A 20,296-nucleotide genomic window follows, 5' to 3' on the forward strand; every position below is an offset into this window, starting at 1 on the left:
GTGTGTGGCCGCCTCCATTCCCTTTTCAACTATATCTTTTTTATATCCACAAGAAAGGAATTTGTTTTTCATTTGGCCTGCCTGTTCGGAGAAAACCCTGTCATCTTTACAGTTTCTCCGTAATCTCTTGAATTGTCCCGTTGGTACAGAATTCAGCCAGTGGTCATGATGGCAGCTGGCGTACGGGATATAGGTGCCCGAATCTGTTGGCTTCACGAAATTTTTAAATTTAAGAGAACCGTTTTCCACATAGACTGTAATATCTAGGAAATTAATTTCCACCAATTGGACATCAAAGGTAAGTTTAATGTTTAGGTTATTGTTATTTAATGTAGTACAAAAGGTTTTGAGGGTATTTTGATCCCCACTCCACACGAAAAAAATGTCGTCTATGTAGCGCGCGTAGGACACCAGATTCGCTCCGAGGGGGTTGTTAGCCCAGATGTTGTCGAGTTCCCATGCACCCATAAAAAGGTTTGCATAGCTCGGAGCGAATCTGGTGCCCATAGCGGTACCTGTTTTTTGTAAAAAATATTCATTATTGAAAATAAAATAATTGTTTTGAAGAATGAATAAAATCCCCTCTAAAATGAAACTTTGTAGATCTTTTGATTTGGTGGTTGTCTCCAAAAATCTTTTAACGCTTTGCACACCATCATTGTGATCAATGATTGTGTACAGCGAATTCACATCAGCTGTGACTAGAATGTATTCATCTTTCCATTCTAGAGAGGATATCATTTTCAGGAAATCACCAGTATCCTTTAGATGGGATTTATTTAATAATACCAAAGGTTGTAGATGATGGTCGATAAGCATGGATAAATTAGCTGTGAGAGAGTCAACCCCTGAAATTATGGGGCGACCTGGGGGATCTACCAGAGTTTTGTGTACTTTGGGTAGTATATATATAATAGGCGTAAGTGGTTTCTCATTGGTGAGAAATTGGGCTTCATTTTTAGTTAGCACTTCTTTTTCAACTCCCTTCTGAATAAGGGTTTTTAATTTTGGAAGTGTGGTGGGGGTGGGGTCGTTTCTCAATTTCTTGTAGGTAAGTGTATCATTTAATTGGCGTCTAACCTCTTTCTCATAATTAGCAGTATCTAGGATAACTACCCCCCCCCTTTATCCGCAGGTTTTATAATGATGTCAGGATTACTTTTTAAAGATTTAATGGCCGCTTTCTCTTTTCTGGATAGATTAGAAAGTTTTTTATTAATTTCCATAGACTTGGCTTCTTCCAAAACCATGGTAGCAAAAGTTTCCAAATAAGGCCCTTTGCAGTGCTGTGGGTAGAACACTGATTTTGGTTTAAACTTTTTGTTACCTTCTTCCAGTTTATGTGTTTCTTCTTCTTTAAAGAAAAAACGTTTTAATGTAAGTTTGCGGACAAATCGCTGGACATCAATATATAAATCGAAAGGGTCAGTATGGTTGGTAGGAGCATACTTAAGACCCTTTTGTAGTAGACTGTTTTCGTCTACAGATAAAGTATAGGAACTCAAATTGAATATTTTAGTGACCATAGGTTCTACAGTGGGAATGTCTACTGTGATTGAGGGGGTCTTTCTTTTTTTCTTTTTCTTGGTTTTTTTAGGGGGTTTCTTTTTACCTCCTCTTTTGCCCCTATAGGGTTTATTTATCTGTTGGTGGAAAACATGTGGTCTCGCTCTAAAAAAGGAGATTGGGATTTATTAAATCTTTCTGGTGTATCGAAATCATAATTTTCCAGAGGGGAGAAACAGTTCCCCAACATGATCCTTTCTGGAGAGGTTAGGTGTCTCGCATTCTTTCTCCTGTAGGGTTTAGGGGGTATTCTCCATTCTGGAGTTTTGTTGTATCTGTAATGTCTATTTCTTTCCCCTGAATAATCTCTTCTTTTATTTCTACCGTAATATCTTGGTGAGGGGGATCTGTGGTCCCTATTATAGTTATATTGGTTGCGATTGGGTTCCCTTCGATGTTTAATGGGGGCTTGATAAATTGGACCTGCATATTTCTTTTTATCCAATTTGGGATTTTGAGGGGCCTTTTCCTTTTTCATGGGTTGAGGATTTAATATTGTGGGGAGTAAGGCATCTTCCTTATCTCTTTTAAATTTTTTTACTTTCCTCTCAATCAGGGCCCTTTCTGTCTTTTTGACATTATATTCAATGGAGCTTTCTAATTCTTTGAAACCTTCATTTTTTGAATATGGTAGTGCTAAGGATTTATATAATTTTATTTCACCCTCTATTTTGTTCAATTCTTGTTTCCTTTCGTTAATGATGAGTTCCATCAATTTTATCGAACAGTTTTCAATAATAGAATCCCATTGTTCTATGAATTCTTTACTTGCTGACGAAAAGGTGGAAATTTTGTTAATTTTCAGGCCTTTGGGAATTAGTTTATGGCTCAGGTATTGTTCGAGCGTGACTATTTCCCACCAGATCTTACTTTCACGCAAGAGTAGGGTTTCTAATTTGGCCATGATGCCCTCTAGGTCCTCATCAATTAGTTCAATATCTTCGGGGTTATCTAAGAAGATTTTTTCCAGGTGGGATGTCCTTTGTTCTCTAAATGAGAACATGATTAATGGGTGCTGCCTAATATAAATCTGTCTTGGTGAAGGTATGGAACACTAGACAATGGAAAGTGACAGAAATATTATATGGCGCTATGCTGCCCTGTTGTATTAACTCACGTAAGTGTCACCCACACTTAAATTACTATACAGACAAAGGAAATGTGAAGTTGGTATACAATGAGGCGCAAAAGATACTTAGAAAAGCAAGGTATGGTCTTCCTTCTTGCTAGTAGTATTCTCTTTCGGTGGTCTTGGGGTCTTATTTTTTGCCCGATGTCAATATTGATCCCAAAAAAGCAAAAACAAATAAAAAGTTTTTATAATGTGTACAGTGTCTAGATAAATGATTCCTTTTGAATAAAAGTGTGTACAGAGCAAAGTAGCGTGCGCGTACCAAACTCACGTTTGTATACGTCGATATAAACTTATAAAGGTATCTTTTCTTTGTGATGTTCCGAACTATTTTTGCTTGAAGCAGAAGGTTTTTTCTTCTTTTTCAAGGTATGCTCGGAAGAAGGAAAAGAATGCAAATGTGTAGGTCTGTTTTGTGACAACTGGTACTCTCATGCCCAATGGGCTCAATAGCGACTTCGAGCTCAAGTGGTTTCTATAACCACGGGGCTCCCTATTTATATAATCAAGGTTTAATTTCAGCTACATTCTGTATTCTGCGGCCCATGTTATATGTTCTATTATTGTATAAGAGAACACACTGCCGGCTTTTATGCTGGATTATGTATCAGTACTGTACACAACAATTCTTTGAGCTATTATTAAGCCACTATAGCACATTTGCTATACAATAGATGAATAGCCGTTACCATGGTGACGGCCGCATCGTTATGTTCCATTAGATATTTGTGGGGACATTTTGTAGGCATAAGCACATTTAATATTACTGATACATTGGTACCATTGTTGTTAAAGTCTGTGATTTAAATGTGGCACTTGCATTGTAACTCATTTTCCGTGTTTTCCTTGTAGGACGCGGAGATTCGTTGCCATGGAGACGCCTCAGGCTCTGGGCCCAATGAAACGGAGGACTTCCGCATCACGTAGCCCACCGCATCATCACCGCCTCCCAATACTAATCTTCAGCGGCGGAAGTAGGATGACGCGATGCGCTCCACCAGCCGCCTATCAACAAGAGGAAGTTCCGGTGGCGTGCGTGTCACCGCCGACCCCCGGACTTCCTGGTTCAAGTGCTGGTTTCATATGCTATTCCTGCCGGACCCCGTTATCCCCCAACCCTCGGGCAAGAAGCGCTAACATCGCGCTGCCCTTTCTCTTTATTCCGATGGGTTCATGGTGCCTTTTAAGGTGCATTTACAACACGCTCAATGAAAACCGGATGCGTCACCATGGCAACGGATCCTAAACACTCGGACTCTGTTATATTTTGGACACTTGTGTATATAATTTCTGTTGGATTTTTATGTATTACTGCTTTGATTATTTTAATGATGTTCATAACTGTGGTCTCTATGGAAAAATAATATTTTTAAATCGTATAAACATAGCACCTGACCTCATTTCCTGGAAACTGGTGATTGGCTGTTCACCAGTTAAATATTGGCTTCTCACTTCACTCCAACACATCTTGAGAAAGGTCCATGACCGAAACGCTTTGATGAATTGGAGAGGAGTGAACAGCCACCAAAAACCCCCCTGGATGTATGTATCAGACTTTGCTCTGTTTTGTTTTTAAGTTGTGTTTTTACACCTTTTTTGGTGTCATATTGGATTGTTTTAAACTTTTTTGAGCCCGTGGTGGGCCTTCCTGTCTTCTTTGAATATACTGGATTAAAAGCTGTTTTTCATATTTTTATAAAAAACATCGTCTATTGGCATTTATCATTTTTTGGAAAAGAAACCGCTACAGGCTTGGTGCCACCACCTAAAGTGGTGAGTAAGGTACGCCAAGACTCCTTGGTTGAATTTGTGAATATATTTATTGAGGTAGTGTCTACATTGGGGATATACTTCTCTTTCTTTATATGTTCCCTGGATGATATACGGTGACAAGTTCTAATAGTCTCATATCCTGGTGAATTCAAAGAAACCTTTATAAGTGGACTGCCCAACACACAACGTGTGAGTTTGGGTACGCCCACTATGAATTACTAGTCCTTACTCTAAACTATGATTATGTGGTTATGATGAATTTCTGATATTTGGTTTATTAAAACTCTTTTCCGAGACAAATCGAGAAACATCTGTATACACTTCGTGAGGAGAGAAAAAAAGATACCTTTATGTGCTTGGACAACACCTTGAATATCGTGAGTTGGGGTACGCCCGTCTTTTCAGTTAAAAGAAACCTTTACACATGTTTTTTCCTTCACTTTGTGGTGAGTGAGGTACGCTAATTAAGCCCCTCACACACAATTTTGCACTTTCCGTTGTCACAAAACAGACCTACACATTTGCATTCTTTTCCTTCTTCCGAGCATACCTTGAAAAAGAAGAAAAAACCTTCTGCTTCAAGCAAAAATAGTTCGGAACATCACAAAGAAAAGATACCTTTATAAGTTTATATCGACGTATACAAACGTGAGTTTGGTACGCGCACGCTACTTTGCTCTGTACACACTTTTATTCAAAAGGAATCATTTATCTAGACACTGTACACATTATAAAAACTTTTTATTTGTTTTTGCTTTTTTGGGATCAATATTGACATCGGGCAAAAAATAAGACCCCAAGACCACCGAAAGAGAATACTACTAGCAAGAAGGAAGACCATACCTTGCTTTTCTAAGTATCTTTTGCGCCTCATTGTATACCAACTTCACATTTCCTTTGTCTGTATAGTAATTTAAGTGTGGGTGACACTTACGTGAGTTAATACAACAGGGCAGCATAGCGCCATATAATATTTCTGTCACTTTCCATTGTCTAGTGTTCCATACCTTCACCAAGACAGATTTATATTAGGCAGCACCCATTAATCATGTTCTCATTTAGAGAACAAAGGACATCCCACCTGGAAAAAATCTTCTTAGATAACCCCGAAGATATTGAACTAATTGATGAGGACCTAGAGGTCATCATGGCCAAATTAGAAACCCTACTCTTGCGTGAAAGTAAGATCTGGTGGGAAATAGTCACGCTCGAACAATACCTGAGCCATAAACTAATTCCCAAAGGCCTGAAAATTAACAAAATTTCCACCTTTTCGTCAGCAAGTAAAGAATTCATAGAACAATGGGATTGAAAACTGTTCGATAAAATTGATGGAACTCATCATTAACGAAAGGAAACAAGAATTGAACAAAATAGAGGGTGAAATAAAATTATATAAATCCTTAGCACTACCATATTCAAAAAATGAAGGTTTCAAAGAATTAGAAAGCTCCATTGAATATAATGTCAAAAAGACAGAAAGGGCCCTGATTGAGAGGAAAGTAAAAAAATTTAAAAGAGATAAGGAAGATGCCTTACTCCCCACAATATTAAATCCTCAACCCATGAAAAAGGAAAAGGCCCCTCAAAATCCCAAATTGGATAAAAAGAAATATGCAGGTCCAATTTATCAAGCCCCCATTAAACATCGAAGGGAACCCAATCGCAACCAATATAACTATAATAGGGACCACAGATCCCCCTCACCAAGATATTACGGTAGAAATAAAAGAAGAGATTATTCAGGGGAAAGAAATAGACATTACAGATACAACAAAACTCCAGAATGGAGAATACCCCCTAAACCCTACAGGAGAAAGAATGCGAGACACCTAACCTCTCCAGAAAGGATCATGTTGGGGAACCGTTTCTCCCCTCTGGAAAATTATGATTTCGATACACCAGAAAGATTTAATAAATCCCAATCTCCTTTTTTAGAGCGAGACCACATGTTTTCCACCAACAGATAAATAAACCCTATAGGGGCAAAAGAGGAGGTAAAAAGAAACCCCCTAAAAAAACCAAGAAAAAGAAAAAAAGAAAGACCCCCTCAATCACAGTAGACATTCCCACTGTAGAACCTATGGTCACTAAAATATTCAATTTGAGTTCCTATACTTTATCTGTAGACGAAAACAGTCTACTACAAAAGGGTCTTAAGTATGCTCCTATCAACCATACTGACCCTTTCGATTTATATATTGATGTCCAGCGATTTGTCCGCAAACTTACATTAAAACGTTTTTTCTTTAAAGAAGAAGAAACACATAAACTGGAAGAAGGTAACAAAAAGTTTAACCCAAAATCAGTGTTCTACCCACAGCACTGCAAAGGGCCTTATTTGGAAACTTTTGCTACCATGGTTTTGGAAGAAGCCAAGTCTATGGAAATTAATAAAAAACTTTCTAATCTATCCAGAAAAGAGAAAGCGGCCATTAAATCTTTAAAAAGTAATCCTGACATCATTATAAAACCTGCGGATAAAGGGGGGGGGGTAGTTATCCTAGATACTGCTAATTATGAGAAAGAGGTTAGACGCCAATTAAATGATACACTTACCTACAAGAAATTGAGAAACGACCCCACCCCCACCACACTTCCAAAATTAAAAACCCTTATTCAGAAGGGAGTTGAAAAAGAAGTGCTAACTAAAAATGAAGCCCAATTTCTCACCAATGAGAAACCACTTACGCCTATTATATATATACAACCCAAAGTACACAAAACTCTGGTAGATCCCCCAGGTCGCCCCATAATTTCAGGGGTTGACTCTCTCACAGCTAATTTATCCATGCTTATCGACCATCATCTACAACCTTTGGTATTATTAAATAAATCCCATCTAAAGGATACTGGTGATTTCCTGAAAATGATATCCTCTCTAGAATGGAAAGATGAATACATTCTAGTCACAGCTGATGTGAATTCGCTGTACACAATCATTGATCACAATGATGGTGTGCAAAGCGTTAAAAGATTTTTGGAGACAACCACCAAATCAAAAGATCTACAAAGTTTCATTTTGGAGGGGATTTTATTCATTCTTCAAAACAATTATTTTATTTTCAATAATGAATATTTTTTACAAAAAACAGGTACCGCTATGGGCACCAGATTCGCTCCGAGCTATGCAAACCTTTTTATGGGTGCATGGGAACTCGACAACATCTGGGCTAACAACCCCCTCGGAGCGAATCTGGTGTCCTACGCGCGCTACATAGACGACATTTTTTTCGTGTGGAGTGGGGATCAAAATACCCTCAAAACCTTTTGTACTACATTAAATAACAATAACCTAAACATTAAACTTACCTTTGATGTCCAATTGGTGGAAATTAATTTCCTAGATATTACAGTCTATGTGGAAAACGGTTCTCTTAAATTTAAAAATTTCGTGAAGCCAACAGATTCGGGCACCTATATCCCGTACGCCAGCTGCCATCATGACCACTGGCTGAATTCTGTACCAACGGGACAATTCAAGAGATTACGGAGAAACTGTAAAGATGACAGGGTTTTCTCCGAACAGGCAGGCCAAATGAAAAACAAATTCCTTTCTTGTGGATATAAAAAAGATATAGTTGAAAAGGGAATGGAGGCGGCCACACACCATCAACAGAATCCCCCAAATCAGAATCAAAACCAATTGTGTAAAACGAATGAAGTAAAAAATGATTATGCTTATGCCTTCATCACCACATATTCTGTGGAACATAAGAAAATAGAACATATTTTCCGGAAACATTGGAATATAATTCTTAAAGATCCCATTTTGGGCAAAGTGGTTCCTAAACGCCCAAAACACATTTACCGTCGGGCACCCAATTTACGAAATGACTTAGTGGCAGGGAATTTCTGCACCAAGACGCCTATAAATGGGATTAAATCTAAGGGGTTCTACAGATGCGGGAGTTGCCTTGCATGCAAGAACACCAAAAGCCTGGGTAACAATAAAAGACAAGACTACTCAATTAATGGCTACAATATAAAAATAAAAGAGTTTATATCTTGTAGCTCTAAGAACGTTGTCTACATGGTGAAGTGCAGTTGCAACAAATATTATATCGGGAGGACGTCTAGACCCCTCAAAACCCGTTTAGGGGAACATCTCAGGAACATAAAGAAGGGGCTAGAGACCCATGCCCTGGCACTGCACTTCAAACAGGTCCATAATAGTTCCACCAATGAGATCATTGACTTTGGTGGCTTAAAACTGATTAAGGGTAATTTAAGACAACCAGACTGCTCTACTGCCTTGGCTAAAGCTGAAATGAACCTTATATTCAACTGTGGTACTCTCATGCCCAATGGGCTCAATAGCGACTTCGAGCTCAAGTGGTTTCTATAACCACGGGGCTCCCTATTTAAATAATCAAGGTTTAATTTCAGCTACATTCTGTATTCTGCGGCCCATGTTATATGTTCTATTATTGTATAAGAGAACACACTGCCGGCTTTTATGCTGGATTATGTATCAGTACTGTACACAACAATTCTTTGAGCTATTATTAAGCCACTATAGCACATTTGCTATACAATAGATGAATAGCCGTTACCATGGTGACGGCCGCATCGTTATGTTCCATTAGATATTTGTGGGGACATTTTGTAGGCATAAGCACATTTAATATTATTGATACATTGGTACCATTGTTGTTAAAGTCTGTGATTTAAATGTGGCACTTGCATTGTAACTCATTTTCCGTGTTTTCCTTGTAGGACGCGGAGATTCGTTGCCATGGAGACGCCTCAGGCTCTGGGCCCAATGAAACGGAGGACTTCCGCATCACGTAGCCCACCGCATCATCACCGCCTCCCAATACTAATCTTCAGCGGCGGAAGTAGGATGACGCGATGCGCTCCACCAGCCGCCTATCAACAAGAGGAAGTTCCGGTGGCGTGCGTGTCACCGCCGACCCCCGGACTTCCTGGTTCAAGTGCTGGTTTCATATGCTATTCCTGCCGGACCCCGTTATCCCCCAACCCTCGGGCAAGAAGCGCTAACATCGCGCTGCCCTTTCTCTTTATTCCGATGGGTTCATGGTGCCTTTTAAGGTGCATTTACAACACGCTCAATGAAAACCGGATGCGTCACCATGGCAACGGATCCTAAACACTCGGACTCTGTTATATTTTGGACACTTGTGTATATAATTTCTGTTGGATTTTTATGTATTACTGCTTTGATTATTTTAATGATGTTCATAACTGTGGTCTCTATGGAAAAATAATATTTTTAAATCGTATAAACATAGCACCTGACCTCATTTCCTGGAAACTGGTGATTGGCTGTTCACCAGTTAAATATTGGCTTCTCACTTCACTCCAACACATCTTGAGAAAGGTCCATGACCGAAACGCGTTGATGAATTGGAGAGGAGTGAACAGCCACCAAAAACCCCCCTGGATGTATGTATCAGACTTTGCTCTGTTTTGTTTTTAAGTTGTGTTTTTACACCTTTTTTGGTGTCATATTGGATTGTTTTAAACTTTTTTGAGCCCGTGGTGGGCCTTCCTGTCTTCTTTGAATATACTGGATTAAAAGCTGTTTTTCATATTTTTATAAAAAACATCGTCTATTGGCATTTATCATTTTTTGGAAAAGAAACCGCTACAGGCTTGGTGCCACCACCTAAAGTGGTGAGTAAGGTACGCCAAGACTCCTTGGTTGAATTTGTGAATATATTTATTGAGGTAGTGTCTACATTGGGGATATACTTCTCTTTCTTTATATGTTCCCTGGATGATATACGGTGACAAGTTCTAATAGTCTCATATCCTGGTGAATTCAAAGAAACCTTTATAAGTGGACTGCCCAACACACAACGTGTGAGTTTGGGTACGCCCACTATGAATTACTAGTCCTTACTCTAAACTATGATTATGTGGTTATGATGAATTTCTGATATTTGGTTTATTAAAACTCTTTTCCGAGACAAATCGAGAAACATCTGTATACACTTCGTGAGGAGAGAAAAAAAGATACCTTTATGTGCTTGGACAACACCTTGAATATCGTGAGTTGGGGTACGCCCGTCTTTTCAGTTAAAAGAAACCTTTACACATGTTTTTTCCTTCACTTTGTGGTGAGTGAGGTACGCTAATTAAGCCCCTCACACACAATTTTGCACTTTCCGTTGTCACAAAACAGACCTACACATTTGCATTCTTTTCCTTCTTCCGAGCATACCTTGAAAAAGAAGAAAAAACCTTCTGCTTCAAGCAAAAATAGTTCGGAACATCACAAAGAAAAGATACCTTTATAAGTTTATATCGACGTATACAAACGTAAGTTTGGTACGCGCACGCTACTTTGCTCTGTACACACTTTTATTCAAAAGGAATCATTTATCTAGACACTGTACACATTATAAAAACTTTTTATTTGTTTTTGCTTTTTTGGGATCAATATTGACATCGGGCAAAAAATAAGACCCCAAGACCACCGAAAGAGAATACTACTAGCAAGAAGGAAGACCATACCTTGCTTTTCTAAGTATCTTTTGCGCCTCATTGTATACCAACTTCACATTTCCTTTGTCTGTATAGTAATTTAAGTGTGGGTGACACTTACGTGAGTTAATACAACAGGGCAGCATAGCGCCATATAATATTTCTGTCACTTTCCATTGTCTAATTATTGTTTTCTATTACCTCAATTATCTACCTTAATGAACACACTAATAAAAATAAATTTTAACCCTCATTACATGTATATTTATTATGTTCTAATGTTGCATTTTAATCACTATCTATGTGTCCCCACATTGCTTTAACTTACAAAAAGTTATGTTTGTGTTAGAGTGAAAAAGTTGACACATGTCGACTTGTGTAGATTGAGTGTCCTGCTGTTTAAAGTATACAAAAACACTTTCTGAATGGGTGAAGATGGTTATAAAATACCTACCTTGCCATATATAAGCAGGTCTTAAAATGAATCTTACCTACAATTAAACCAACCTTTACATGTAGAGAAGTGTAGAAAGATAAGCTTCCAAGGTGTTTGAGTGCTGTGTGTGGCTTGCAGGTAGTGAAATAATGGTTTGGACTTAATAGACTGCAGCATTGCTTATTACATTCAGGTGTATGTGTTTGAGTCCTAATCAGCGTTAATTAGCAGACCCAGGCATCCGCTCTCATACGGTATCTCTAGGGGTGGTCTGGAGGTATCTTTGGCGTCCGCCTGTTTTTGGCCCAAAATGCACGGTGCGTTCGCCGATCGAGGCGGTTGTAGCACCGTACATTTTTTGGTGCACACCCCCATGTACGCCCATGTTTACGCCCAGTTTTCCTCATTATTCCGGACGCTCCCCTCAACACGCCCCTATGCCGCCCACAATGACCGTAAACTTGCGGACAGGTTTTTTCGCATGGAAAGACCCGTCCGTGAGCGGTGTGAAGTCGCCGCGCCTGCGCATTGTGAAAGGTACGCATGCGCAGATGATAAAAAAACCCGATCCGCCCGTTTACGGCCCCACCGTAGCGAGCAGAATAACCCCCTATGTGTATTAGGTTTTGATCTGAATTATCTTTTGTTGCTGTGGATAGGCTTCCTATTCCCTTTGCATGCAGAAACAATACCTTAGGGTTGGGGGAGCAGATTATTACTATTTGGTTCACTGCCTCCCCTCTGCTAGTTTAAATAGTTCTTGATGAAGTATCCATACTGTTGACTGAATACTCTCGTTCCCCTTGAAGAGGGGTGCAGGCCATCACTTTTGTTTATTCAGGATGGTGTGACAAGCTGACATGCACAAAAAGTCACCCGTTTGATCGCTCAAACTGGACTTTATGCTGCGCTCCCATTATTGTGACCACAGACAGTGTGTAAAATAAATTGAATATTGACCTGCGATCTTCCGCAGCTTTAGATGGGAGATTGGGTGTGATATATATCAATTGAATACGACCCTGTGACTTCTTATTTACAGGAAATTACGCTACATGGAACATAAAACATGAAAACTTACAGATGGAGCATCCAATAAAAGCTCTTCAACAGTTGAGATTTCCAAATCAAGTCTGTATGCTAATATGGCAAATACATATCTATAACAAGAGTCAATTTTTTTTTTACGATTTTCTCTTTCTTCTCTATATTTGACCTGAAATACAGAAGTACATTATCATCAATGAGAACATCACCAATATTAATAGAAAACGATTCAAGTTCATACAAGTTACAGCATAGTGCATGTTCACTCGTCTCAGTGACAGAACCTCCGTTAAAGTGATTGATGGCTTCTCTGTTGTTTTCCATACAAGTCTTCATTTTGCTCTGACGTAAAACTGGGCATACACTAGGTGACTTCTCCCCTTGGAGAAGTCACCACCATCCCCCCTTGAGCCGGCTGAGACCTACCCGGGCGGCAGGATTGCATATCTCACATGCGATCCCAGCCAGTCCTGTCAATCCAACAGATTCCTTCTGCAGTCGGGCTGACCTGCAGGCTCCTGTGCGATGCGCAGTATCCGGAGTGATCATAGAATGACTCAAGATAGACAGTCATATGGTCAACCACTAATGGTCGACAGTCAAAAGGTCGACAGTGTCAAAGGGTCAACAGGGTTTAAAGGCCGACACGGTCTAAAGGTTGACAGTCAAAAGGCCGACAGGGTTTAAAGGTCGACATGGTCAAAAGGTCAACATGGAAAAAGTGAACATGAAAAAGGCCGACATGCATTTTTTTTACTAAATTTTCAACCAACACGTGCCGGCAGGCGGTATTTCATTCCCTACCATCCACCAGGGCGTGGAGGGGGAATAAAATAGTGTGCCGAGCGCAAAGGATGGCGAGTGCAGCGAGCAATGCAAGGGGATGCGGTACACTTAGGCAGTGTCCATGTTGACCTATGTCGGCATGATTGATATTGGTGGTGTGAATGTGTCCCCAAGGCCCACAACCAGGCCACTATCCATGAAATCCTGAAGCGTGGCGAGCGCAGCGAGCCTGCAAGGGGCGGCGGTACGTGTCCTCCGACCTTATCATACCCCCACTATCCACGTTGGCGTGGAGTTGTTTTTAGATAGTGTGGCGAGAACAGCGAGCCACCGAGCCCAAAGCGTGGCGAGCGGACGCGTAATACATGTAAAGTAATTTGTGTCCCCTCATGGGGCTTGCTGTGCTCGCCACTCTTCGGGCTCGTATTACGCGTCCCCTCGCCACGCTTCGGGCACGGTGGCTCGCTGCGCTCGCCACACTATATAAGATGGTCTCAGAGGTTGACAGATTACTTTATCCGTATTATTTCAGAGGTCCTCTAATAAAAAGTCATGTGGGCAAAAGCTCAAATTATCAGAAATTACAAAAGAGCTAAATCGCATCTCTATAAGCTGTATCAGAAATCGGCAGGAAAACCGTCCAAATTCTTGCAACTCGTAAACTGAAATGACGGTACTTGTGTAGTTTCTGGGTTTTACACTCGCCACAAACTATGTAAAATAAAGTAACTTAACTCCATGCCAACATGGATAGTTCATACCCCCACTATTCATGTTGACATGGAGTTGATTTTAGATAGCGTGGCGAGCGTAGCGAGCCACCGAGCCCGCAGCGTGGGTGAGCGAAGCGAGCCCCGCAAGGGGACCCAGACGCACGGTGCCACGCTGGCGCCGTGAAACTACACAAGTACCGAAATGACCGCTAATAGTTTAGAGAAGCATGAAAAATATTTACCACTTACTTTGTTACCTACTAACGGGTCGATTTTATTAACCCCGTAGGGTGCGAGTTGCCGTTCTGGTTCCATTTCCACACTGAAAACGGCACCTGAATTAACCCTAACTCGTACCCTTCAAAGGGACGAATTCACTGAAATTTGCTCGCACCCCTATGGAGGTGCGAGCAATTGTCAGTGAATTCCGCCCGATGTCGTGATGATTCGCACTCCTCGAATCAGCCGCACACATCAGGCATAAAAGGATCGACCCGTAAGTGGCAAAAAAAAAATGCAACAGTAGATTTACTTGTGAATTTATCAATTTAAAGTTGCCATTAAATCCCATTATAAAATCATCCATTAATTAAAAGACTACTTGGGTGATACATTGTGAAGATAATTGAAAAAGTGTTGAGAGCTGTAGTGGGGAGTTGTTTCATTTTATGTGGTGATTAACAGTTGCTGTGCGCGACACTGGCATTTTTAGCAGATATTTTGAGGATCGCTCGCAGCAGCATTGGCATTCAAAGGGTTAAGGAGAAATGCTTAAAAAAATATAAAAGTTGAGCCACTGAATATAATTGCAGTCATTAGTGTCAGTTTTGCAAAAATAGCAGTAATGTAACGTATTGTTGTATTCAGAGAATTAATTTTACTATTACAAAAAAATCTACATTCTGGTGCATACACACTCTGGCCCTTATTCTGATCGGTGCGGATATTCCCGCTTGCGTACGGCCCGCCGATGTTTATCGTCTGCGCATGTGCAGAGGTCACTCTGCGCATGTGCAGGCGATTTCGCCGCATGGATTCTTTATACGCCGCACAGGGGGCGTAGAGGGGCGTGAGGGGCTACTTAGCCTCATTACCCTATGCATACGCCCCCCGTTTCATGGGCGTTCCCATGCAAACGCGGGGCGTATGCATGGTAATGAGGCCGTGACGCGTGGGTACGGGGCGGGCATCTGACATCGCCGGATGTCAGCTGCCCGCCCCCATACATGATTTCACACGGACAAGTGTCCGTGTGGTCTTGTGTTGCGGGACCTGGTGGAGCGTGCGGCCCTGCATTCGATGTTCGGCGACCATCGAATGCAGGGGCAGCTCCCAAGACGGAGGAGGCGTATCCCCGTCCAATTTCATGCGGATCGCCACATATCCGCGTACGGACGGCAGGTGGCGATCCGTATGGAAGGCGGGGATTCGCCTGCACGGTTGCGGCCGCATATTCTGATCGGGCCGCACCGATCAGAATAAGGCCCTCTATGATCTTTTGAACAATATTGTTCATTTTGGAGCCCTTTTGAATGATATTGGTCAAAATATTGGCCAGTGTGCATGCTACGAATGACGATGCGCGTACCCGCCAGTCGTTCATTAAGGTTGTTCGTCTACTGTGCAGGCAGCTCAATTCGGATATCTTTCATAAAAAGCCTATAGACCAGTGGTGGGCAACAGGCGGCCCGCGGGTCAGATGCGGCCCGTGAAAGGCTCATGACTGGCCCGCCACTCAAACCTGTAGCACAATGACAAGCGGCCTGACGGCTGAGCCGCTTATCATTGTGCCCTATCTGTGCTGCCGCGGCTACCGCTGAGGAGAGCAGGGATATTTCCTCCTCCTCCCTCCCTCCCCCCGTGACACACGCTGCACTGCGACCTCAAGCAGGGCAGAGCCAAAGAGGTTGTCTCTAGTCCCCTGACTCCATAAGATACATACTGTTCGGCTTGCGGAGCGGCGCTGTGCGGCTTTGAATGACGTTGTGTGCTGGCTCCGCCCCCCACACCGCGCAGCGCACAGGATGAAGGGGAACAACCACCATTCCAGGACGGCTGCCCCTGGCTAAGCTGCTCAGCTGTGGAGCACCTAGGAGACCAGGTCATACTACTGTACAGTATTATGCAGGTAATTGCCTATTGTGCAGTGGGGGTTGGGGGCCGCTGTGTTAAGGCAGAATTGTTGTTGGGTCCTGGGGAAGAGGGAATGTAAAATTGAGGTAGTTTCTTCCTCCATTTAACATCCCATCGCCCCCAGGACCCAGCAGCAATTCTACCTTAACACAGCTACCCCCGACCCCCACTGCACAAAGGACAATTTGCTGCATGTTGCCCACCCCTGTCTAGGACCTAGAAATGTTAAAACTCAGTAGTGTGCCACATAGCTGTGCATTGTGTACAGTAGGCACATCACCAGGCACTGACCCTGCACATGCTGAGGGGGTGATAATGTATTGCACATCAATTTGGACAGTTAATAACCTCTGTCACACTTCTGCGTTCTCAGAATTCTCTATACTGTACTTTCCTGTTATTACTACTAAACCTATCCCCATGTCACTCCATACCTCCTACTCTGCTCAATGTCACCAACAGTAGGGTCCTCAATCTGGGAGGCATTACATGAATTTTGGCTTAATCCCAGTTGCATACCATGCATTTTGGATAATTCTATGTGAATTTTGGAATATTCCGTGTGGTATAATGTGATTTTGGCTTATTACGTGTGTCGTAATGTGACCGGATTCAGTATTGAATCCCGGCGGTCGGGATCCCGGTGTTCAGAATCCCGACGCCGGAATCCCGACAGCCGAAATGCCGACAAGGGGGGGACGTGGATCGCCCCCCCTTGCGGGCTCGCTACGCTCGGCACACTAATTTATTCTCCCTCCAGGGGTGTCGTGGACACCCCAGGAGGGAGAATGTGTCGGCATTTCGGCGGTCGGGATTCCGGCGTCGGGATTCTGAACGCCGGGATCCCGACCGCCGGGATTTTAACTGCATCCCATGTGACCAATGTGAATTTTGACTCCTTCCGTGTGAATTTTAGCTCATTTTGTGCGGAATAATGTGTAAGGAAAAAGGGGCGACTTTAAAGGGGTCTACTATTGTGTTGCATAATGTGTATAAGGGGTATATGGTGTGGTACACTACACTCAAGGACACCCCCCATTTGAGACCACACCCCCTTTTGCATGGTCACACCCCCTTTTCCTGAGTGCGGCCCTCGACCATTTACTGGAAGTGTTAAGCGGCCCCCCAACTGAAATTACTGCCCACCCCTGGTATGGACTGTACCTAGATCTTTCATCAAATTGTTCAGTGTGTATGCATCACATCTTTCGTCCAGGACACTGGGGAAGTTCAAGGGAAATTGGTCACCAATGTCTTTCAGTGCATACATTGTCCAGTGTATATGCACCTTTTAAACCTTTATAAATCACTTAATATAATAATATAATAATAACTATAATAACTAAATGTAACTGAATATAATAACTGCAAATTAATAAGCAAACCTGTTTTTCTTTTAGAGATGCCTGGAAACTCTGGATACCATGTATGTTGCGGCAAAGCTTGCCAAGCTTCTGTTCAACATTTGAGCTTGCAACTGAAGTTGTGGTGACACTTTGTGATTGCAACGCACTTTTAGGTTTTTCTACTATGTGGTAAGACTCGTAAGTTGTTTTAGACTTCCTTTTTCTAGTAGAGGGAGATATGCTCTTTGGTTGTATTTTGCGAAAATGCCCCGTGCTGGGAATCTGTGCCGTGACTACAGGCAGTACGGCTTCAGCAGTAACTCCAACCTGCGTATCAATGTTTCCAGCAGTACTACTCTCCGTAATGTTAACTAATATTCCATCTCCACCTGGATCTTCATCGATTATAGTTGGCAGCTCCATAGTCAATAATAAACTGAAAAACAGTTAAACAACTAGTTACGTATATATTACACATTTACAGACAATGATCATTCAAAAAGAACTACAATATATATTTTTTTATAAATATAAACATTTATGAAACTATATTGTTGCATTTTGTTGCTAATCGTTTCTCTGGAGAGTCATGAGGCTAGATTTCTACCATCAGCTTGTGCCTAATAGATGCATTCAGCAGCACATACTGTCCATCCCAGCCTCACACACACCAGGGACGTCAAGCTGAACTCCAGGCATACTTGCCGGATTATCCACAAGGTAGCAAAGGCAACTGCTGCCTGTATGTGCCTCAATCTTTTGTGAGTAGGGAAGGCCATCGACCATCGATAATTTATGGCCAATGTTGAATACTTTGTCATTGATGGGGGAGAACCAGATGGTTTCTCCTGATCTACGGCACAGCAAAACCGATGTTTTGCTTTTGTTTCGTTTTTTCAAAGTGCCGGGACACTGAGCATAGCACCGCCCCCCAACACCCGTGAAGCCCCACCCCCACATTCTGACTGGCCCACTGGCCAGTCAGTCAAAGAAAGTGGATGCCCATCGATATATATAAAACTATTGATGGTCATCCATCGCATAGTTTATTATTATCGATGGCTGGTTGAAGTATCACCATCAATGGAAACCATCAATGGCGACTGAACCTATGCCCATTCCTAACAGTGAGTACTGCAGCATAACAATGAACTGGCTTCGACTGTTAAGGCAGATTGCAGAAGTCCAATGTCTACATAAAGTGGAGGTCCTTGAAGGTCTGGTGTACACTGTTCCATAGCAACTTAGCTACTGCTGTGCTATACTGCTTTCCGGCTGCTGTGCTATACCGTACATCTCTGAATCATTACCTCACAAATGTGTTACTTTTGAGGAGGTTGATTTGTGTTCACCCGTCCAGATCATCCCAAACCAAATTAATGGGGTTCAAGTCTGAAGATAGTGTTGGTCATTCCATGATTTGAAGCCATTCATGTGTTTAGTTTTGTTTTTTTTATTTTATTATTGGGGGGAATCAGGAAGTAATAATGCTCATTATGTCAACTGTGGATTATTGGAGAGATAAAATTCCCACTTGCAGTAATCCCTATAAGTGTTGGCCTAATGCTGATTTGGAATGGCCATCGTCCATTGATAGATTTGCACTCAGTGGCAGGGATCTTATAGTCCTTCTCTATCAATAATAAAGAGCCCCCCCTTCCTGGACACAGGAAACCGGAGCTTAGTCCTACTCGTTGCCACTAAAACCCAAAGGATTTAGTAATTTGCCAGTTGCCCCCAAGCTGTGCTGTAAGTACCGCACATGCGTCCTGATGGTTCCCACCGGCAGGCACATATCAGAATTGCATGTAGATCCTGGCCAGTGACAGGTGTTGCTGTCTTTGATGCTGCACTCTCCAGGGGTGCGGCTATTAAATTTAGTGTATTAGTGGGCATGGCCATTACTGGGGCAGATGTATTAAGCCTTAACAAGAGACAAATGCAAGTGTGATAAGGAGAGATAAACGTCCAGCCAATCAGCTCCTTACTGACTTTTTTCGAACACAGCCTGTAACATGGCAGTTAGGAGCTGATTGGCTGGACATTTATCTCACCCTTGCATTTATCTCTCGTTAAGGCTTAATACATCTGCCCCACTATTACATCATCGTGGCCAAGTCCCCCTCTGTGTAATGCTGGTATTACAGGCATTACACTGCGAGGGGGGGGGGCTGGGCCATAATGATACAATTTGCATCAGGGATGGCCATCGACCATCGATGATTCTAAATCATCGATGGTTCATGGCCGATGTCGAATACTTTTGCCATTGATAGGGGAGAACCAGATGGTTTCCCTCCATCGATGGAACAGTAAAACGATGGTTTGCTTTTTCTTTTATTTTATTTTTTTAAAGTGCCGGGACACGGAACATAGCTCCACCCCCGACACCCGTGAAGCCCCGCCCCCGTGTTCAATCAGTCAAACACTATGGGTGATCATCGATATGTAAAAATATTGATGGTCATCCATTGCATAATTTAGCACTATCGATGGCCAGTTGCAGAATTGCCATCGATGGCAATGACAACGATAGCCATCCCTACCCCCGCCCCGATTAGGATGCTGACGTCGTCCCGGGGGACCCGATTTCACCTGTGTACTAATTCATCTCCCTCTAATTTACCCAAACAGTGGGACAAAAGATCCTAAGCCGGGGAGCTGTAAGAGGAATGGGGGGCATTATAGTAAACATTTTTATTGAGATGTTATTGCAGCTTACACAACTATTCAATAAATGCCCAGAGAAAAAAAATCAATAGAGGAAATTCAGTTGGTTAATACAGAAAAAAAAAAACAGGGACATTTCAAGGGACACAAATAAACCAAAATAATGAGGGGGCAATGGGGAATGTCGTCATACACAAATTGAAGCCCAGCCCTGGCCGCTATATCCCATCTGTACCGCTAG

The 20,296-nt window shown here is 42.1% G+C and overlaps 1 protein-coding gene across 9 annotated transcripts in view; it reads right to left on the reverse strand.

Annotated features, from left to right (window-relative positions):
- DNAH8 (dynein axonemal heavy chain 8) overlaps positions 1-20,296 on the reverse strand; it is a 358,983-nt gene that overhangs the window by 338,209 nt on the left and 478 nt on the right. For all 9 annotated transcript variants that reach the window (XR_014471558.1, XR_014471559.1, XM_083175420.1 and 6 more), the window contains 2 exons: positions 17,425-17,821; positions 12,442-12,576 (listed from right to left, as the gene is read on the reverse strand). Coding sequence is in view for 7 of the 9 variants with exons in the window: in XM_083175420.1 (XP_083031546.1) it covers positions 12,442-12,576; positions 17,425-17,808 (519 nt within the window). In the remaining 2 variants the exon portion in view is untranslated. The remainder of the gene's footprint in view (positions 1-12,441; positions 12,577-17,424; positions 17,822-20,296) is intronic.

This window comes from Crinia signifera, chromosome 3 (genome assembly GCF_055691185.1).
Source record: "Crinia signifera chromosome 3, ASM5569118v1, whole genome shotgun sequence".
In the NCBI taxonomy this organism is placed as follows: Eukaryota; Metazoa; Chordata; class Amphibia; order Anura; family Myobatrachidae; genus Crinia; species Crinia signifera.